At 43.1% G+C, this 22,220-nt stretch overlaps 1 protein-coding gene across 8 annotated transcripts; it reads left to right on the top strand.

Annotated features, from left to right (window-relative positions):
* The first annotated feature begins 19,581 nt into the window (after positions 1–19,581).
* LOC127926538 (uncharacterized) lies at positions 19,582–21,829 on the top strand. 8 transcript variants are annotated; one of them, XM_052511969.1, is made up of 3 exons: positions 19,582–19,952; positions 20,123–20,179; positions 20,237–21,829. In XM_052511969.1, exons 1-3 carry the CDS (start codon positions 19,751–19,753, stop codon positions 20,803–20,805), a joined length of 828 nt encoding a protein of 275 aa, XP_052367929.1. In that variant the 5' UTR covers positions 19,582–19,750; the 3' UTR covers positions 20,806–21,829. The 8 variants fall into 8 exon arrangements, with proteins under 8 accessions (XP_052367929.1, XP_052367928.1, XP_052367924.1 ...); XM_052511968.1 differs by lacking the exon at positions 20,123–20,179 and adding an exon at positions 20,010–20,066; XM_052511964.1 differs by adding an exon at positions 20,010–20,066 and having other exon boundaries at positions 20,123–21,829.
* Positions 21,830–22,220: the final 391 nt, after the last annotated feature.

Raw genomic sequence — 22,220 nt, 5'->3', positions numbered from 1 at the left:
ATCTGTAATGTATTGATGCAGGGCTCATCTGTAATGTATTGATGCAGGGCTCATCTGTAATGTATTGATGCCATCTGTAATGTATTGATGCAGAGCTCATCTGTAATGTATTGATGCAGGGCTCATCTGTAATGTATTGATGCAGGGCTCATCTGTAATGTATTGATGCAGGGCTCATCTGTAATGTATTGATGCAGGGCTCATCTGTAATGTATTGATGCAGGGCTCATCTGTAATGTATTGATGCAGGGCTCATCTGTAATGTATTGATGCAGGGCTCATCTGTAATGTATTGATGCAGGGCTCATCTGTAATGTATTGATGCAGGGCTCATCTGTAATGTATTGATGCAGGGCTCATCTGTAATGTATTGATGCAGGGCTCATCTGTAATGTATTGATGCAGGGCTCATCTGTAATGTATTGATGCCATCTGTAATGTATTGATGCAGGGCTCATCTGTAATGTATTGATGCAGGGCTCATCTGTAATGTATTGATGCAGGGCTCATCTGTAATGTATTGATGCAGGGCTCATCTGTAATGTATTGATGCAGGCTCATCTGTAATGTATTGATGCAGGGCTCACCTGTAATGTATTGATGCAGGGCTCATCTGTAATGTATTGATGCAGGGCTCATCTGTAATGTATTGATGCAGGGCTCATCTGTAATGTATTGATGCAGGGCTCATCTGTAATGTATTGATGCAGGGCTCATCTGTAATGTATTGATGCAGGGCTCATCTGTAATGTATTGATGCAGGGCTCATCTGTAATGTATTGATGCAGGGCTCATCTGTAATGTATTGATGCAGGGCTCATCTGTAATGTATTGATCATCTGTAATGTATTGATGCAGGGCTCATCTGTAATGTATTGATGCAGGGCTCATCTGTAATGTATTGATGCAGGTATTGATCATCTGTAATGTATTGATGCAGGGCTCATCTGTAATGTATTGATGCAGGGCTCATCTGTAATGTATTGATGCAGAGCTCATCTGTAATGTATTGATGCAGGGCTCATCTGTAATGTATTGATGCAGGGCTCATCTGTAATGTATTGATGCCATCTGTAATGTATTGATGCAGGGCTCATCTGTAATGTATTGATGCAGGGCTCATCTGTAATGTATTGATGCAGGGCTCATCTGTAATGTATTGATGCAGGGCTCATCTGTAATGTATTGATGCAGGGCTCATCTGTAATGTATTGATGCAGGGCTCATCTGTAATGTATTGATGCAGGGCTCATCTGTAATGTATTGATGCAGGGCTCATCTGTAATGTATTGATGCAGGGCTCATCTGTAATGTATTGATGCAGGGCTCATCTGTAATGTATTGATGCAGGGCTCATCTGCTCATCTGTAATGTATTGATGCAGGGCTCATCTGTAATGTATTGATGCAGGGCTCATCTGTAATGTATTGATGCAGGGCTCATCTGTAATGTATTGATGCAGGGCTCATCTGTAATGTATTGATGCAGGGCTCATCTGTAATGTATTGATGCAGGGCTCATCTGTAATGTATTGATGCAGGGCTCATCTGTAATGTATTGATGCCTCATCTGTAATGTATTGATGCAGGGCTCATCTGTAATGTATTGATGCAGGGCTCATCTGTAATGTATTGATGCAGGGCTCATCTGTAATGTATTGATGCAGGCTCATCTGTAATGTATTGATCATCTGCAGGGCTCATCTGTAATGTATTGATGCAGGGCTCATCTGTAATGTATTGATGCAGGGCTCATCTGTAATGTATTGATGCAGGGCTCATCTGTAATGTATTGATGCAGGGCTCATCTGTAATGTATTGATGCCTCATCTGTAATGTATTGATGCAGGGCTCATCTGTAATGTATTGATGCAGGGCTCATCTGTAATGTATTGATGCAGGGCTCATCTGTAATGTATTGATGCAGGGCTCATCTGTAATGTATTGATGCAGGGCTCATCTGTAATGTATTGATGCAGGGCTCATCTGTAATGTATTGATGCAGGGCTCATCTGTAATGTATTGATGCAGGGCTCATCTGTAATGTATTGATGCAGGGCTCATCTGTAATGTATTGATGCCATCTGTAATGTATTGATGCAGGGCTCATCTGTAATGTATTGATGCAGGGCTCATCTGTAATGTATTGATGCAGGGCTCATCTGTAATGTATTGATGCAGGGCTCATCTGTAATGTATTGATGCAGGGCTCATCTGTAATGTATTGATGCAGGGCTCATCTGTAATGTATTGATGCAGGGCTCATCTGTAATGTATTGATGCAGGGCTCATCTGTAATGTATTGATGCAGGGCTCATCTGTAATGTATTGATGCAGGGCTCATCTGTAATGTCATCTGTAATGTATTGGCTCATCTGTAATGTATTGATGCAGGGCTCATCTGTAATGTATTGATGCAGGGCTCATCTGTAATGTATTGATGCAGGGCTCATCTGTAATGTATTGATGCAGGGCTCATCTGTAATGTATTGATGCAGGGCTCATCTGTAATGTATTGATGCAGGGCTCATCTGTAATGTATTGATGCAGGGCTCATCTGTAATGTATTGATGCAGGGCTCATCTGTAATGTATTGATGCAGGGCTCATCTGTAATGTATTGATGCAGGGCTCATCTGTAATGTATTGATGCAGGGCTCATCTGTAATGTATTGATGCAGGGCTCATCTGTAATGTATTGATGCAGGGCTCATCTGTAATGTATTGATGCAGGGCTCATCTGTAATGTATTGATGCAGGGCTCATCTGTAATGTATTGATGCAGGGCTCATCTGTAATGTATTGATGCAGGGCTCATCTGTAATGTATTGATGCAGGGCTCATCTGTGTATTGATGCAGGGCTCATCTGTAATGTATTGATGCAGGGCTCATCTGTAATGTATTGATGCAGAGCTCATCTGTAATGTATTGATGCAGGGCTCATCTGTAATGTATTGATGCAGGGCTCATCTGTAATGTATTGATGCCATATTGATGCAGGGCTCATCTGTAATGTATTGATGCAGGGCTCACCTGTAATGTATTGATGCAGGGCTCATCTGTAATGTATTGATGCAGGGCTCATCTGTAATGTATTGATGCCATCTGTAATGTATTGATGCAGAGCTCATCTGTAATGTATTGATGCAGGGCTCACCAGTAATGTATTGATGCAGGGCTCATCTGTAATGTATTGATGCCATCTGTAATGTATTGATGCAGGGCTCATCTGTAATGTATTGATGCAGGGCTCATCTGTAATGTATTGATGCCATCTGTAATGTATTGATGCAGGGCTCATCTGTAATGTATTGATGCAGGGCTCATCTGTAATGTATTGATGCAGGGCTCATCTGTAATGTATTGATGCAGGGCTCATCTGTAATGTATTGATGCAGGGCTCATCTGTAATGTATTGATGCAGGGCTCATCTGTAATGTATTGATGCAGGGCTCATCTGTAATGTATTGATGCAGGGCTCATCTGTAATGTATTGATGCCATCTGTAATGTATTGATGCAGGGCTCATCTGTAATGTATTGATGCAGGGCTCATCTGTAATGTATTGATGCAGGGCTCATCTGTAATGTATTGATGCCATCTGTAATGTATTGATGCAGGGCTCATCTGTAATGTATTGATGCAGGGCTCATCTGTAATGTATTGATGCCATCTGTAATGTATTGATGCAGGGCTCATCTGTAATGTATTGATGCAGGGCTCATCTGTAATGTATTGATGCAGGGCTCATCTGTAATGTATTGATGCATCTGTAATGTATTGATGCAGGGCTCATCTGTAATGTATTGATGCAGGGCTCATCTGTAATGTATTGATGCAGGGCTCATCTGTAATGTATTGATGCAGGGCTCATCTGTAATGTATTGATGCAGGGCTCATCTGTAATGTATTGATGCAGGGCTCATCTGTAATGTATTGATGCAGGGCTCATCTGTAATGTATTGATGCCTCATCTGTAATGTATTGATGCAGGGCTCATCTGTAATGTATTGATGCAGGGCTCATCTGTAATGTATTGATGCAGGGCTCATCTGTAATGTCACCTGTAATGTATTGATGCAGGGCTCATCTGTAATGTATTGATGCAGGGCTCATCTGTAATGTATTGATGCAGGGCTCATCTGTAATGTATTGATGCAGGGCTCATCTGTAATGTATTGATGCAGGGCTCATCTGTAATGTATTGATGCAGGGCTCATCTGTAATGTATTGATGCAGGGCTCATCTGTAATGTATTGATGCAGGGCTCATCTGTAATGTATTGATGCAGGGCTCATCTGTAATGTATTGATGCAGGGCTCATCTGTAATGTATTGATGCAGGGCTCATCTGTAATGTATTGATGCAGGGCTCATCTGTAATGTATTGATGCAGGGCTCATCTGTAATGTATTGATGCAGGGCTCATCTGTAATGTATTGATGCAGGGCTCATCTGTAATGTATTGATGCAGGGCTCATCTGTAATGTATTGATGCAGGGCTCATCTGTAATGTATTGATGCAGGGCTCATCTGTAATGTATTGATGCAGGGCTCATCTGTAATGTATTGATGCAGGGCTCATCTGTAATGTATTGATGCAGGGCTCATCTGTAATGTATTGATGCCATCTGTAATGTATTGATGCAGGGCTCATCTGTAATGTATTGATGCAGGGCTCATCTGTAATGTATTGATGCAGGGCTCATCTGTAATGTATTGATGCAGGGCTCATCTGTAATGTATTGATGCAGGGCTCATCTGTAATGTATTGATGCCATCTGTAATGTATTGATGCAGGGCTCATCTGTAATGTATTGATGCAGGGCTCATCTGTAATGTATTGATGCAGGGCTCATCTGTAATGTATTGATGCAGAGCTCATCTGTAATGTATTGATGCAGGGCTCATCTGTAATGTATTGATGCAGGGCTCATCTGTAATGTATTGATGCAGGGCTCATCTGTAATGTATTGATGCAGGGCTCACCTGTAATGTATTGATGCAGGGCTCATCTGTAATGTATTGATGCAGGGCTCATCTGTAATGTATTGATGCAGGGCTCATCTGTAATGTATTGATGCAGGGCTCATCTGTAATGTATTGATGCAGGGCTCATCTGTAATGTATTGATGCAGGGCTCATCTGTAATGTATTGATGCAGGGCTCATCTGTAATGTATTGATGCAGGGCTCATCTGTAATGTATTGATGCAGGGCTCATCTGTAATGTATTGATGCAGGGCTCATCTGTAATGTATTGATGCAGGGCTCATCTGTAATGTATTGATGCAGGGCTCATCTGTAATGTATTGATGCAGGGCTCATCTGTAATGTATTGATGCAGGGCTCATCTGTAATGTATTGATGCAGGGCTCATCTGTAATGTATTGATGCAGGGCTCATCTGTAATGTATTGATGCAGGGCTCATCTGTAATGTATTGATGCAGGGCTCATCTGTAATGTATTGATGCAGGGCTCATCTGTAATGTATTGATGCAGGGCTCATCTGTAATGTATTGATGCAGGGCTCATCTGTAATGTATTGATGCAGGGCTCATCTGTAATGTATTGATGCAGGGCTCATCTGTAATGTATTGATGCCTCATCTGTAATGTATTGATGCAGGGCTCATCTGTAATGTATTGATGCAGGCTCATCTGTAATGTATTGATGCAGGGCTCATCTGTAATGTATTGATGCAGGGCTCATCTGTAATGTATTGATGCAGGGCTCATCTGTAATGTATTGATGCAGGGCTCATCTGTAATGTATTGATGCAGGGCTCATCTGTAATGTATTGATGCAGGGCTCATCTGTAATGTATTGATGCAGGGCTCATCTGTAATGTATTGATGCAGGGCTCATCTGTAATGTATTGATGCAGGGCTCATCTGTAATGTATTGATGCAGGGCTCATCTGTAATGTATTGATGCAGGGCTCATCTGTAATGTATTGATGCAGGGCTCATCTGTAATGTATTGATGCAGGGCTCATCTGTAATGTATTGATGCAGGGCTCATCTGTAATGTATTGATGCAGGGCTCATCTGTAATGTATTGATGCCATCTGTAATGTATTGATGCAGGGCTCATCTGTAATGTATTGATGCAGGGCTCATCTGTAATGTATTGATGCAGGGCTCATCTGTAATGTATTGATGCAGGGCTCATCTGTAATGTATTGATGCCATCTGTAATGTATTGATGCAGGGCTCATCTGTAATGTATTGATGCAGGGCTCATCTGTAATGTATTGATGCAGGGCTCATCTGTAATGTATTGATGCAGGGCTCATCTGTAATGTATTGATGCAGGGCTCATCTGTAATGTATTGATGCAGGGCTCATCTGTAATGTATTGATGCAGGGCTCATCTGTAATGTATTGATGCCATCTGTAATGTATTGATGCAGGGCTCATCTGTAATGTATTGATGCAGGGCTCATCTGTAATGTATTGATGCAGGGCTCATCTGTAATGTATTGATGCAGGGCTCATCTGTAATGTATTGATGCAGGGCTCATCTGTAATGTATTGATGCAGGGCTCATCTGTAATGTATTGATGCAGGGCTCATCTGTAATGTATTGATGCAGGGCTCATCTGTAATGTATTGATGCAGGGCTCATCTGTAATGTATTGATGCAGGGCTCATCTGTAATGTATTGATGCAGGGCTCATCTGTAATGTATTGATGCAGGGCTCATCTGTAATGTATTGATGCAGGGCTCATCTGTAATGTATTGATGCAGGGCTCATCTGTAATGTATTGATGCAGGGCTCATCTGTAATGTATTGATGCAGGGCTCATCTGTAATGTATTGATGCAGGGCTCATCTGTAATGTATTGATGCCATCTGTAATGTATTGATGCAGGGCTCATCTGTAATGTATTGATGCAGGGCTCATCTGTAATGTATTGATGCAGGGCTCATCTGTAATGTATTGATGCAGGGCTCATCTGTAATGTATTGATGCAGGGCTCACCTGTAATGTATTGATGCAGGGCTCATCTGTAATGTATTGATGCAGGGCTCACCTGTAATGTATTGATGCAGGGCTCACCTGTAATGTATTGATGCAGGGCTCATCTGTAATGTATTGATGCAGGGCTCATCTGTAATGTATTGATGCAGGGCTCATCTGTAATGTATTGATGCAGGGCTCATCTGTAATGTATTGATGCAGGGCTCATCTGTAATGTATTGATGCAGGGCTCATCTGTAATGTATTGATGCAGGGCTCATCTGTAATGTATTGATGCAGGGCTCATCTGTAATGTATTGATGCAGGGCTCATCTGTAATGTATTGATGCAGGGCTCATCTGTAATGTATTGATGCAGGGCTCATCTGTAATGTATTGATGCAGGGCTCATCTGTAATGTATTGATGCAGGGCTCATCTGTAATGTATTGATGCAGGGCTCATCTGTAATGTATTGATGCAGGGCTCATCTGTAATGTATTGATGCAGGGCTCATCTGTAATGTATTGATGCCATCTGTAATGTATTGATGCAGGGCTCATCTGTAATGTATTGATGCAGGGCTCATCTGTAATGTATTGATGCAGAGCTCATCTGTAATGTATTGATGCAGGGCTCATCTGTAATGCCATCTGTAATGTGATGCAGGGCTCATCTGTAATGTATTGATGCAGGGCTCATCTGTAATGTATTGATGCAGGGCTCATCTGTAATGTATTGATGCAGGGCTCATCTGTAATGTATTGATGCAGGCTCATCTGTAATGTATTGATGCCATCATCTGTAATGTATTGATGCAGGGCTCATCTGTAATGTATTGATGCAGGGCTCATCTGTAATGTATTGATGCAGGGCTCATCTGTAATGTATTGATGCAGGGCTCATCTGTAATGTATTGATGCAGGGCTCATCTGTAATGTATTGATGCATTGATGCAGGGCTCATCTGTAATGTATTGATGCAGGGCTCATCTGTAATGTATTGATGCAGGGCTCATCTGTAATGTATTGATGCAGGGCTCACCTGTAATGTATTGATGCAGGGCTCATCTGTAATGTATTGATGCAGGGCTCATCTGTAATGTATTGATGCAGGGCTCACCTGTAATGTATTGATGCAGAGCTCATCTGTAATGTATTGATGCAGGGCTCATCTGTAATGTATTGATGCAGGGCTCATCTGTAATGTATTGATGCAGGGCTCATCTGTAATGTATTGATGCAGGGCTCATCTGTAATGTATTGATGCAGGGCTCATCTGTAATGTATTGATGCAGGGCTCATCTGTAATGTATTGATGCTCAGGGATCATCTGTAATGTATTGATGCCATCTGTAATGTATTGATGCAGGGCTCATCTGTAATGTATTGATGCAGGGCTCATCTGTAATGTATTGAATGCAGGGCTCATCTGTAATGTATTGATGCAGGGCTCATCTGTAATGTATTGATGCAGGGCTCATCTGTAATGTATTGATGCAGGGCTCATCTGTAATGTATTGATGCAGGGCTCATCTGTAATGTATTGATGCAGGGCTCATCTGTAATGTATTGATGCAGGGCTCATCTGTAATGTATTGATGCAGGGCTCATCTGTAATGTATTGATGCAGGGCTCATCTGTAATGTATTGATGCAGGGCTCATCTGTAATGTATTGATGCAGGGCTCATCTGTAATGTATTGATGCAGGGCTCATCTGTAATGTATTGATGCAGGGCTCATCTGTAATGTATTGAATGTATTGGGCTCATCTGTAATGTATTGATGCAGGGCTCATCTGTAATGTATTGATGCAGGGCTCATCTGTAATGTATTGATGCCATCTGTAATGTATTGTAATGCAGGGCTCATCTGTAATGTATTGATGCAGGGCTCATCTGTAATGTATTGATGCAGGGCTCATCTGTAATGTATTGATGCAGGGCTCATCTGTAATGTATTGATGCAGGGCTCATCTGTAATGTATTGATGCAGGGCTCATCTGTAATGTATTGATGCATCTGTAATGTATTGCTCATCTGTAATGTATTGATGCAGGGCTCATCTGTAATGTATTGATGCAGGGCTCATCTGTAATGTATTGATGCAGGGCTCATCTGTAATGTATTGATGCAGGGCTCATCTGTAATGTATTGATGCAGGGCTCATCTGTAATGTATTGATGCAGGGCTCATCTGTAATGTATTGATGCAGGGCTCATCTGTAATGTATTGATGCAGGGCTCATCTGTAATGTATTGATGCATCTGTAATGTATTGATGCAGGGCTCATCTGTAATGTATTGATGCAGGGCTCATCTGTAATGTATTGATGCAGGGCTCATCTGTAATGTATTGATGCAGGGCTCATCTGTAATGTATTGATGCAGGGCTCATCTGTAATGTATTGATGCAGGGCTCATCTGTAATGTATTGATGCAGGGCTCATCTGTAATGTATTGATGCAGGGCTCATCTGTAATGTATTGATGCAGGGCTCATCTGTAATGTATTGATGCAGGCTCATCTGTAATGTATTGATGCAGGGCTCATCTGTAATGTATTGATGCAGGGCTCATCTGTAATGTATTGATGCAGGGCTCATCTGTAATGTATTGATGCAGGGCTCATCTGTAATGTATTGATGCAGGGCTCATCTGTAATGTATTGATGCAGGGCTCATCTGTAATGTATTGATGCAGGGCTCATCTGTAATGTATTGATGCAGGGCTCATCTGTAATGTATTGATGCAGGGCTCATCTGTAATGTATTGATGCAGGGCTCATCTGTAATGTATTGATGCAGGCTCATCTGTAATGTATTGATGCAGGGCTCACCTGTAATGTATTGATGCAGGGCTCATCTGTAATGTATTGATGCAGGGCTCATCTGTAATGTATTGATGCAGGGCTCATCTGTAATGTATTGATGCCTCATCTGTAATGTATTGATGCAGGGCTCATCTGTAATGTATTGATGCAGGGCTCATCTGTAATGTATTGATGCAGGGCTCATCTGTAATGTATTGATGCAGGGCTCATCTGTAATGTATTGATGCAGGGCTCATCTGTAATGTATTGATGCAGGGCTCATCTGTAATGTATTGATGCAGGGCTCATCTGTAATGTATTGATGCAGGGCTCATCTGTAATGTATTGATGCAGGGCTCATCTGTAATGTATTGATGCCATCTGTAATGTATTGATGCAGGGCTCATCTGTAATGTATTGATGCAGGGCTCATCTGTAATGTATTGATGCAGGGCTCATCTGTAATGTATTGATGCAGGGCTCATCTGTAATGTATTGATGCCATCTGTAATGTATTGATGCAGGGCTCATCTGTAATGTATTGATGCAGGGCTCATCTGTAATGTATTGATGCAGGGCTCATCTGTAATGTATTGATGCAGGGCTCATCTGTAATGTATTGATGCCATCTGTAATGTATTGATGCCATCTGTAATGTATTGATGCAGGGCTCATCTGTAATGTATTGATGCAGGGCTCATCTGTAATGTATTGATGCAGGGCTCATCTGTAATGTATTGATGCAGGGCTCATCTGTAATGTATTGATGCCATCTGTAATGTATTGATGCAGGGCTCATCTGTAATGTATTGATGCAGGGCTCATCTGTAATGTATTGATGCAGGGCTCATCTGTAATGTATTGATGCCATCTGTAATGTATTGATGCAGGGCTCATCTGTAATGTATTGATGCAGGGCTCATCTGTAATGTATTGATGCAGGGCTCATCTGTAATGTATTGATGCCATCTGTAATGTATTGATGCAGGGCTCATCTGTAATGTATTGATGCAGGGCTCATCTGTAATGTATTGATGCAGGGCTCATCTGTAATGTATTGATGCAGGGCTCATCTGTAATGTATTGATGCAGGGCATCTGTATCCATCTGTAATGTATTGATGCAGGGCTCATCTGTAATGTATTGATGCAGGCTCATCTGTAATGTATTGATGCCTCATCTGTAATGTATTGATGCAGGGCTCATCTGTAATGTATTGATGCCATCTGTAATGTATTGATGCAGGGCTCATCTGTAATGTATTGATGCAGGGCTCATCTGTAATGTATTGATGCCATCTGTAATGTATTGATGCAGGGCTCATCAGTAATGTATTGATGCAGGGCTCATCTGTAATGTATTGATGCCATCTGTAATGTATTGATGCAGGGCTCATCTGTAATGTATTGATGCAGGGCTCATCTGTAATGTATTGATGCCATCTGTAATGTATTGATGCCATCTGTATCAGGGCTCATCTGTAATGTATTGATGCCATCTGTAATGTATTGATGCAGGGCTCATCTGTAATGTATTGATGCAGGGCTCATCTGTAATGTATTGATGCCATCTGTAATGTATTGATGCAGGGCTCATCTGTAATGTATTGATGCAGGGCTCATCTGTAATGTATTGATGCCATCTGGGCTCATCTGTAATGTATTGATGCAGGGCTCATCTGTAATGTATTGATGCAGGGCTCATCTGTAATGTATTGATGCAGAGCTCATCTGTAATGTATTGATGCAGGGCTCATCTGTAATGTATTGATGCAGGGCTCATCTGTAATGTATTGATGCAGGGCTCATCTGTAATGTATTGATGCAGGGCTCATCTGTAATGTATTGATGCAGGGCTCATCTGTAATGTATTGATGCAGGGCTCATCTGTAATGTATTGATGCAGGGCTCATCTGTAATGTATTGATGCAGGGCTCATCTGTAATGTATTGATGCAGGGCTCATCTGTAATGTATTGATGCAGGGCTCATCTGTAATGTATTGATGCAGGGCTCATCTGTAATGTATTGATGCAGGGCTCATCTGTAATGTATTGATGCAGGGCTCATCTGTAATGTATTGATGCAGGGCTCATCTGTAATGTATTGATGCAGGGCTCATCTGTAATGTATTGATGCAGGGCTCACCTGTAATGTATTGATGCAGGGTAATGTCATCTGTAATGTATTGATGCAGGGCTCATCTGTAATGTATTGATGCAGGGCTCATCTGTAATGTATTGATGCAGGGCTCATCTGTAATGTATTGATGCAGGGCTCATCTGTAATGTATTGATGCAGGGCTCATCTGTAATGTATTGATGCAGGGCTCATCTGTAATGTATTGATGCAGGGCTCATCTGTAATGTATTGATGCAGGGCTCATCTGTAATGTATTGATGCAGGGCTCACCTGTAATGTATTGATGCAGGGCTCATCTGTAATGTATTGATGCAGGGCTCATCTGTAATGTATTGATGCAGGGCTCATCTGTAATGTATTGATGCAGGGCTCATCTGTAATGTATTGATGCAGGGCTCATCTGTAATGTATTGATGCAGGGCTCATCTGTAATGTATTGATGCAGGGTTCATCTGTAATGTATTGATGCAGGGCTCATCTGTAATGTATTGATGCAGGGCTCATCTGTAATGTATTGATGCAGGGCTCATCTGTAATGTATTGATGCAGAGCTCATCTGTAATGTATTGATGCAGGGCTCATCTGTAATGTATTGATGCAGGGCTCATCTGTAATGTATTGATGCAGGGCTCATCTGTAATGTATTGATGCAGGGCTCATCTGTAATGTATTGATGCCATCTGTAATGTATTGATGCAGGGCTCATCTGTAATGTATTGATGCAGGGCTCATCTGTAATGTATTGATGCAGGGCTCATCTGTAATGTATTGATGCAGGGCTCATCTGTAATGTATTGATGCAGGGCTCATCTGTAATGTATTGATGCAGGGCTCATCTGTAATGTATTGATGCAGGGCTCATCTGTAATGTATTGATGCAGGGCTCATCTGTAATGTATTGATGCAGGGCTCATCTGTAATGTATTGATGCAGGGCTCATCTGTAATGTATTGATGCAGGGCTCATCTGTAATGTATTGATGCAGGGCTCATCTGTAATGTATTGATGCAGGGCTCATCTGTAATGTATTGATGCAGGGCTCATCTGTAATGTATTGATGCAGGGCTCATCTGTAATGTATTGATGCAGGGCTCATCTGTAATGTATTGATGCAGGGCTCAGGCTCATCTGTAATGTATTGATGCAGGGCTCATCTGTAATGTATTGATGCAGGCTCATCTGTAATGTATTGATGCAGGGCTCATCTGTAATGTATTGATGCAGGGCTCATCTGTAATGTATTGATGCAGGGCTCATCTGTAATGTATTGATGCAGGGCTCATCTGTAATGTATTGATGCAGGGCTCATCTGTAATGTATTGATGCAGGGCTCATCTGTAATGTATTGATGCAGGGCTCATCTGTAATGTATTGATGCAGGGCTCATCTGTAATGTATTGATGCAGGGCTCATCTGTAATGTATTGATGCAGGGCTCATCTGTAATGTATTGATGCAGGGCTCATCTGTAATGTATTGATGCAGGGCTCATCTGTGTAATGTATTGATGCAGGGCTCATCTGTAATGTATTGATGCAGGGCTCATCTGTAATGTATTGATGCAGGGCTCATCTGTAATGTATTGATGCAGGGCTCATCTGTAATGTATTGATGCAGGGCTCATCTGTAATGTATTGATGCAGGGCTCATCTGTAATGTATTGATGCAGGGCTCATCTGTAATGTATTGATGCAGGGCTCATCTGTAATGTATTGATGCAGGGCTCATCTGTAATGTATTGATGCAGGGCTCATCTGTAATGTATTGATGCAGGGCTCATCTGTAATGTATTGATGCAGGGCTCATCTGTAATGTATTGATGCAGGGCTCATCTGTAATGTATTGATGCAGGGCTCATCTGTAATGTATTGATTCATCTGTAATGATGCAGGGCTCATCTGTAATGTATTGATGCAGGGCTCATCTGTAATGTATTGATGCAGGGCTCATCTGTAATGTATTGATGCAGGGCTCATCTGTAATGTATTGATGCAGGGCTCATCTGTAATGTATTGATGCAGGGCTCATCTGTAATGTATTGATGCAGGCTCATCTGTAATGTATTGATGCAGGGCTCATCTGTAATGTATTGATGCAGGGCTCATCTGTAATGTATTGATGCAGGGCTCATCTGTAATGTATTGATGCAGGGCTCATCTGTAATGTATTGATGCAGGGCTCATCTGTAATGTATTGATGCAGGGCTCATCTGTAATGTATTGATATCTGTGTATTGATGCAGGGCTCATCTGTAATGTATTGATGCAGGGCTCATCTGTAATGTATTGATGCAGGGCTCATCTGTAATGTATTGATGCAGGGCTCATCTGTAATGTATTGATGCAGGGCTCATCTGTAATGTATTGATGCAGGGCTCATCTGTAATGTATTGATGCAGGGCTCATCTGTAATGTATTGATGCAGAGCTCATCTGTAATGTATTGATGCAGGGCTCATCTGTAAAAGTATTGATGCAGGGCTCATCTGTAAAAGTATTGATGCAGGGCTCATCTGTAAAAGTATTGATGCAGGGCTCATCTGTAAAAGTATTGATGCAGGGCTCATCTGTAAAAGTATTGATGCAGGGCTCATCTGTAAAAGTATTGATGCAGGGCTCATCTGTAAAAGTATTGATGCAGGGCTCATCTGTAAAAGTATTGATGCAGGGCTCATCTGTAAAAGTATTGATGCAGGGCTCATCTGTAAAAGTATTGATGCAGGGCTCATCTGTAAAAGTATTGATGCAGGCTCATCTGTAATGTATTGATGCAGGCTCATCTGTAATGTATTGATGCAGGGCTCATCTGTAATGTATTGATGCAGGGCTCATCTGTAATGTATTGATGCAGGGCTCATCTGTAATGTATTGATGCAGGGCTCATCTGTAATGTATTGATGCAGGGCTCATCTGTAATGTATTGATGCATCTGTAATGTATTGATGCTCATCTGTAATGTATTGATGCAGGGCTCATCTGTAATGTATTGATGCAGGGCTCATCTGTAATGTATTGATGCAGGGCTCATCTGTAATGTATTGATGCAGGGCTCATCTGTAATGTATTGATGCAGGGCTCATCTGTAATGTATTGATGCAGGGCTCATCTGTAATGTATTGATGCAGGGCTCATCTGTAATGTATTGATGCAGGGCTCATCTGTAATGTATTGATGCAGGGCTCATCTGTAATGTATTGATGCAGGGCTCATCTGTAATGTATTGATGCAGGGCTCATCTGTAATGTATTGATGCAGGGCTCATCTGTAATGTATTGATGCATTGATGCAGGGCTCATCTGTAATGTATTGATGCAGGGCTCATCTGTAATGTATTGATGCAGGGCTCATCTGTAATGTATTGATGCAGGGCTCATCTGTAATGTATTGATGCAGGGCTCATCTGTAATGTATTGATGCAGGGCTCATCTGTAATGTATTGATGCAGGGCTCATCTGTAATGTATTGATGCAGGGCTCATCTGTAATGTATTGATGCAGGGCTCATCTGTAATGTATTGATGCAGGGCTCATCTGTAATGTATTGATGCAGGGCTCATCTGTAATGTATTGATGCAGGGCTCATCTGTAATGTATTGATGCAGGGCTCATCTGTAATGTATTGATGCAGGGCTCATCTGTAATGTATTGATGCAGGGCTCATCTGTAATGTATTGATGCAGGGCTCATCTGTAATGTATTGATGCAGGGCTCATCTGTAATGTATTGATGCAGGGCTCATCTGTAATGTATTGATGCAGGGCTCATCTGTAATGTATTGATGCCATCTGTAATGTATTGATGCAGGGCTCACCTGTAATGTATTGATGCAGGGCTCATCTGTAATGTATTGATGCAGGGCTCATCTGTAATGTATTGATGCAGGGCTCATCTGTAATGTATTGATGCAGGGCTCATCTGTAATGTATTGATGCAGGGCTCATCTGTAATGTATTGATGCAGGGCTCATCTGTAATGTATTGATGCAGGGCTCACCTGTAATGTATTGATGCAGGGCTCATCTGTAATGTATTGATGCAGGCTCATCTGTAATGTATTGATGCAGGGCTCATCTGTAATGTATTGATGCCATCTGTAATGTATTGATGCAGGGCTCATCTGTAATGTATTGATGCAGGGCTCATCTGTAATGTATTGATGCAGGGCTCATCTGTAATGTATTGATGCAGGGCTCATCTGTAATGTATTGATGCAGGGCTCATCTGTAATGTATTGATGCAGGGCTCATCTGTAATGTATTGATGCATCTGTAATGTATTGATCATCTGTAATGTATTGATGCAGGGCTCATCTGTAATGTATTGATGCATCTGGTATTGCTCATCTGTAATGTATTGATGCATCTGGGCTCATCTGTAATGTATTGATGCAGGGCTCATCTGTAATGTATTGATGCAGGGCTCATCTGTAATGTATTGATGCAGGGCTCATCTGTAATGTATTGATGCTCATCTGGTATTGATGCAGGGCTCATCTGTAATGTATTGATGCAGGGCTCATCTGTAATGTATTGATGCAGGGCTCATCTGTAATGTATTGATGCAGGGCTCATCTGTAATGTATTGATGCAGGGCTCATCTGTAATGTATTGATGCAGGGCTCATCTGTAATGTATTGATGCAGGGCTCATCTGTAATGTATTGATGCAGGGCTCATCTGTAATGTATTGATGCAGGGCTCATCTGTAATGTATTGATGCAGGGCTCATCTGTAATGTATTGATGCAGGGCTCATCTGTAATGTATTGATGCAGGGCTCATCTGTAATGTATTGATGCAGGGCTCATCTGTAATGTATTGATGCAGGGCTCATCTGTAATGTATTGATGCAGGGCTCATCTGTAATGTATTGATGCAGGGCTCATCTGTAATGTATTGATGCAGGGCTCATCTGTAATGTATTGATGCAGGGCTCATCTGTAATGTATTGATGCAGGGCTCATCTGTAATGTATTGATGCAGGGCTCATCTGTAATGTATTGATGCAGGGCTCATCTGTAATGTATTGATGCAGGGCTCATCTGTAATGTATTGATGCAGGGCTCATCTGTAATGTATTGATGCAGGGCTCATCTGTAATGTATTGATGCAGGGCTCATCTGTAATGTATTGATGCAGGGCTCATCTGTAATGTATTGATGCAGGGCTCATCTGTAATGTATTGATGCAGGGCTCATCTGTAATGTATTGGCTCATCTGTAATGTATTGATGCAGGGCTCATCTGTAATGTATTGATGCAGGGCTCATCTGTAATGTATTGATGCAGGGCTCATCTGTAATGTATTGATGCAGGGCTCATCTGTAATGTATTGATGCAGGGCTCATCTGTAATGTATTGATGCAGGGCTCATCTGTAATGTATTGATGCAGGGCTCATCTGTAATGTATTGATGCAGGGTTCATCTGTAATGTATTGATGCAGGGCTCATCTGTAATGTATTGATGCCATCTGTAATGTATTGATGCAGGGCTCATCTGTAATGTATTGATGCAGGGCTCATCTGTAATGTATTGATGCAGGGCTCATCTGTAATGTATTGATGCTATCTGTAATGTATTGATGCAGGGCTCATCTGTAATGTATTGATGCAGGGCTCATCTGTAATGTATTGATGCAGAGCTCATCTGTAATGTATTGATGCAGGGCTCATCTGTAATGTATTGATGCAGGGCTCATCTGTAATGTATTGATGCAGGGCTCATCTGTAATGTATTGATGCAGGGCTCATCTGTAATGTATTGATGCAGGGCTCATCTGTAATGTATTGATGCAGGGCTCATCTGTAATGTATTGATGCAGGGCTCATCTGTAATGTATTGATGCAGGGCTCATCTGTAATGTATTGATGCAGGGCTCATCTGTAATGTATTGATGCAGGGCTCATCTGTAATGTATTGATGCAGGGCTCATCTGTAATGTATTGATGCAGGGCTCATCTGCTCATCTGTAATGTATTGATGCAGGGCTCATCTGTAATGTATTGATGCAGGGCTCATCTGTAATGTATTGATGCAGGGCTCATCTGTAATGTATTGATGCAGGGCTCATCTGTAATGTATTGAGGGCTCATCTGTAATGTATTGATGCAGGGCTCATCTGTAATGTATTGATGCAGGGCTCATCTGTAATGTATTGATGCAGGGCTCATCTGTAATGTATTGATGCAGAGCTCATCTGTAATGTATTGATGCAGGGCTCATCTGTAATGTATTGATGCAGAGCTCATCTGTAATGTATTGATGCAGGGCTCATCTGTAATGTATTGATGCAGGGCTCATCTGTAATGTATTGATGCAGGGCTCATCTGTAATGTATTGATGCAGGGCTCATCTGTAATGTATTGATGCAGGGCTCATCTGTAATGTATTGATGCAGGGCTCATCTGTAATGTATTGATGCAGGGCTCATCTGTAATGTATTGATGCAGGGCTCACCTGTAATGTATTGATGCAGGGCTCATCTGTAATGTATTGATGCAGGGCTCATCTGTAATGTATTGATGCAGGGCTCATCTGTAATGTATTGATGCAGGGCTCATCTGTAATGTATTGATGCAGGGCTCATCTGTAATGTATTGATGCAGGGCTCATCTGTAATGTATTGATGCAGAGCTCATCTGTAATGTATTGATGCAGGGCTCATCTGTAATGTATTGATGCAGGGCTCATCTGTAATGTATTGATGCAGGGCTCATCTGTAATGTATTGATGCAGGGCTCATCTGTAATGTATTGATGCAGGGCTCATCTGTAATGTATTGATGCAGGGCTCATCTGTAATGTATTGATGCAGGGCTCATCTGTAATGTATTGATGCCATCTGTAATGTATTGATGCAGGGCTCACCTGTAATGTATTGATGCAGGGCTCATCTGTAATGTATTGATGCAGGGCTCATCTGTAATGTATTGATGCAGGGCTCATCTGTAATGTATTGATGCAGGGCTCATCTGTAATGTATTGATGCAGGGCTCATCTGTAATGTATTGATGCAGGGCTCATCTGTAATGTATTGATGCAGGGCTCATCTGTAATGTATTGATGCAGGGTTCATCTATAATGTATTGATGCAGGGTTCATCTGTAATGTATTGATGCAGGGCTCATCTGTAATGTATTGATGCAGGGTTCATCTGTAATGTATTGATGCAGGGTTCATCTGTAATGTATTGATGCAGGGCTCATCTGTAATGTATTGATGCAGGGCTCATCTGTAATGTATTGATGCAGGGTCATCTGTAATGTATTGATGGGCATCTGGTATTGCTCATCTGTAATGTATTGATGCAGGGCTCATCTGTAATGTATTGATGCAGGGCTCATCTGTAATGTATTGATGCAGGGCTCATCTGTAATGTATTGATGCAGAGCTCATCTGTAATGTATTGATGCAGAGCTCATCTGTAATGTATTGATGCAGAGCTCATCTGTAATGTATTGATGCCATCTGTAATGTATTGATGCAGGGCTCATCTGTAATGTATTGATGCAGGGCTCATCTGTAATGTATTGACGCAGGGCTCATCTGTAATGTATTGATGCCATCTGTAATGTATTGATGCAGGGCTCATCTGTAATGTATTGATGCAGGGCTCATCTGTAATGTATTGACGCAGGGCTCATCTGTAATGTATTGATGCCGGGCTCACCTCTACTAAACTAAAGGTTAAATAAAATAACAGTAAACTTGAGATCTAACTGAATGTTTTTTTTAAATCCTCAATAGTGGGAGAGACTCTGACTCTGATGACCTCTGGGTGCCACTCCAAAGAGACCACAGTCCTCCATCCCCTACTCGTTCAAACGTAGGAACTGGTTCCTCCAGTATGACCCCTGCTGTCTCTGGCTCCACACCCACCCCGGCCCGGCCATCTAGAGGTGTGAAGAAGTCAGCCCAGAAGCGGAGGAGGGCCAGTGAACCAGCGACAACAACCACTGAGGCAGAGGACCGTTGGCACACTGTGCTAGAAGGTGAACCAGCAGCAACTACCACCGAGGCAGAGGACCGTTGGCACACTGTGCTAGAAGGTGAACCAGCGACAACTACCACCGAGGCAGAGGACCGTTGGCACACTGTGCTAGAAGGTGAACCAGCAGCAACTACCACCGAGGCAGAGGACCGTTGGCACACTGTGCTAGAAGGTGAACCAGCACAACTACCACCGAGGCAGAGGACCGTTGGCACACTGTGCTAGAAGGTGAACCAGCAGCAACTACCACCGAGGCAGAGGACCGTTGGCACACTGTGCTAGAAGGTGAACCAGCAACAACTACCACCGAGGCAGAGGACCGTTGGCACACTGTGCTAGAAGGTGAACCAGCGACAACTACCACCGAGGCAGAGGACCGTTGGCACACTGTGCTAGAAGATGACGTGGAGCCACTTCCACCAACATTCAGACCGAAAAGGCAGCCAGGACCTCAGCTGGACATGACTGCAGAGTACAGCCCCCGTCATCTTTTCCAGATGTTTTTCTCCTTGTCAGTTGTTGATTGGCTGGTTTCTAACACCAACAAGTATGGGGCTAAGAAACAAGCGGGCAAGAAAGAGGCCTGGAAGCCCATTTCCATCCAAGACCTGTACTGTTACATCTCACTGGTAATTTACACGGGGTTGGTGAAGATGAAAACCCTGAAGGACTACTGGAAAACGTCACCTCTCTACCAACTGCCTTTCCCCACCGCTGTCATGTCTTCTAACAGGTTTCTGACTATCTCGCGGGCGCTTCATATCAGCGACCCACACGTTGATGAGGTCAATGACAAGAAGAGAGGCACAGCAAGCTTTGATAGGCTGTGCAAAATCAACCCCTCTCTACTCCAGCATGGTGGAGGCCTGCAAGACCCATTTTCAGCCCAGCCAGAACCTGTCCATAGATGAGAGGATGGTGGCCTCGAAGGCTAGAAATGGCCTCAAACAACATATGGCAAACAAGCAAACAAAACTGTTTGTTTTGGCCGATTCTGTGTGCGCCTACACTTGGAATGTGTTTGTTTATGAGGGCGAAAGCAGTTTGGCGACCGGTAAGGGACTCCGTTCTGATTCCGTTATGGAGTTGTTGGATGTTCCACTGCTTGGGACGGGCTTCAAACTGTTTGTGGACAACTTTTACACAAGCCCTGCCCTGTTCACAGACCTGGGGAAGCTGGACGTGTGGGCTTGTGGCACTATTTTGTCCCAACAGTAGAGGTTTTCCCAAAACCAAGGTGAACGACATGCCTAAGAGGGCTGAGCGGGGGACCATGCGATGGATTCGGAAACATGACCTGCTCTTTGTTAAGTGGATGGATGCCAGAGAGGTGGTCATGTGCTCCACTATCCACAAGTCCTTCAGCGGGGATCACGTCAACAGGCGTGTGAAGGACGCTAATGATGCATGGACCACTAAAGATGTCCCCATTCCTGCTGCTGTGAAGGACTACAACAAGAGCATGGGAGGAGGTGTGGACCAGTCAGACGCTCTGATAGGCTACAACAAGAGCATGGGAGGAGGTGTGGACCAGTCAGACGCTCTGATAGGCTACAACAAGAGCATGGGAGGAGGTGTGGACCAGTCAGACGCTCTGCTAGACGACAACAATGTTCTCCACAAGACAATGAAATGGTACAGGACATTGTTCTATCATTTCATCGACATTGCTGTGGTGAATGCATTCGTCCTTCATGAGGAAATGGCTAAGAGCTGTGGACAGACCTCCATGACACCTCTGGCCTTCAGAGAGCAGCTCATCCGGGAGCCACTGCAGCACCTTCTGTCCGCTCTACTCCTGTCCCCTCTACTCCTGTCCCCTCTACTCCTGTCCCCTCTACTCCTGTCCCCTCTACTCCTGTCCGCTCTACTCCTGTCCCCTCTACTCCTGTCCCCTCTACTCCTGTCCGCTCTACTCCTGTCCCCTCTACTCCTGTCCCCCCTCTACTCCTGTCCCTCTACTCCTGTCCCCTCTACTCCTGTCCCCTCTGTCCTGTCCCCTCTACTCCTGTCCCCTCTACTCCTGTCCCCTCTACTCCTGTCCCCTCTACTCCTGTCCCCTCTACTCCTGTCCCCTCTACTCCTGTCCCCTCCTCCTGTCCCCTCTACTCCTGTCCTGTCCCCTCTACTCCTGTCCCCTCTACTCCTGTCCCCTCTACTCCTGTCCCTCTACTCCTGTCCCCTCTACTCCTGTCCCCCCCTCTACTCCTGTCCCCTCTACTCCTGTCCCCTCTACTCCTGTCCCCTCTACTCCTGTCCCCTCTACTCCTGTCCCCTCTACTCCTGTCCCCTCTACTCCTGTCCCCTCTACTCCTGTCCCCTCTAC

This window comes from Oncorhynchus keta, unplaced genomic scaffold, assembly GCF_023373465.1.
Source record: "Oncorhynchus keta strain PuntledgeMale-10-30-2019 unplaced genomic scaffold, Oket_V2 Un_contig_7775_pilon_pilon, whole genome shotgun sequence".
Classification (NCBI taxonomy): Eukaryota; Metazoa; Chordata; class Actinopteri; order Salmoniformes; family Salmonidae; genus Oncorhynchus; species Oncorhynchus keta.
The sequence above is the reverse complement of the archived record's forward strand: the minus strand, read 5'-3'. Positions and strand labels throughout refer to the sequence as shown.

Excerpts from the sequence above, each read along its gene's own strand:
- LOC127926538 (XM_052511962.1), top strand. The coding sequence starts at position 19,751 with ATGACCCCTGCTGTCTCTGGCTCCACACCCACCCCGGCCCGGCCATCT. Across the intron at positions 20,067-20,122 it reads TTGGCACACTGTGCTAGAAG|GTGAACCAGCAGCAACTACC; the intron begins GTGAACCAGCAC and ends CTGTGCTAGAAG.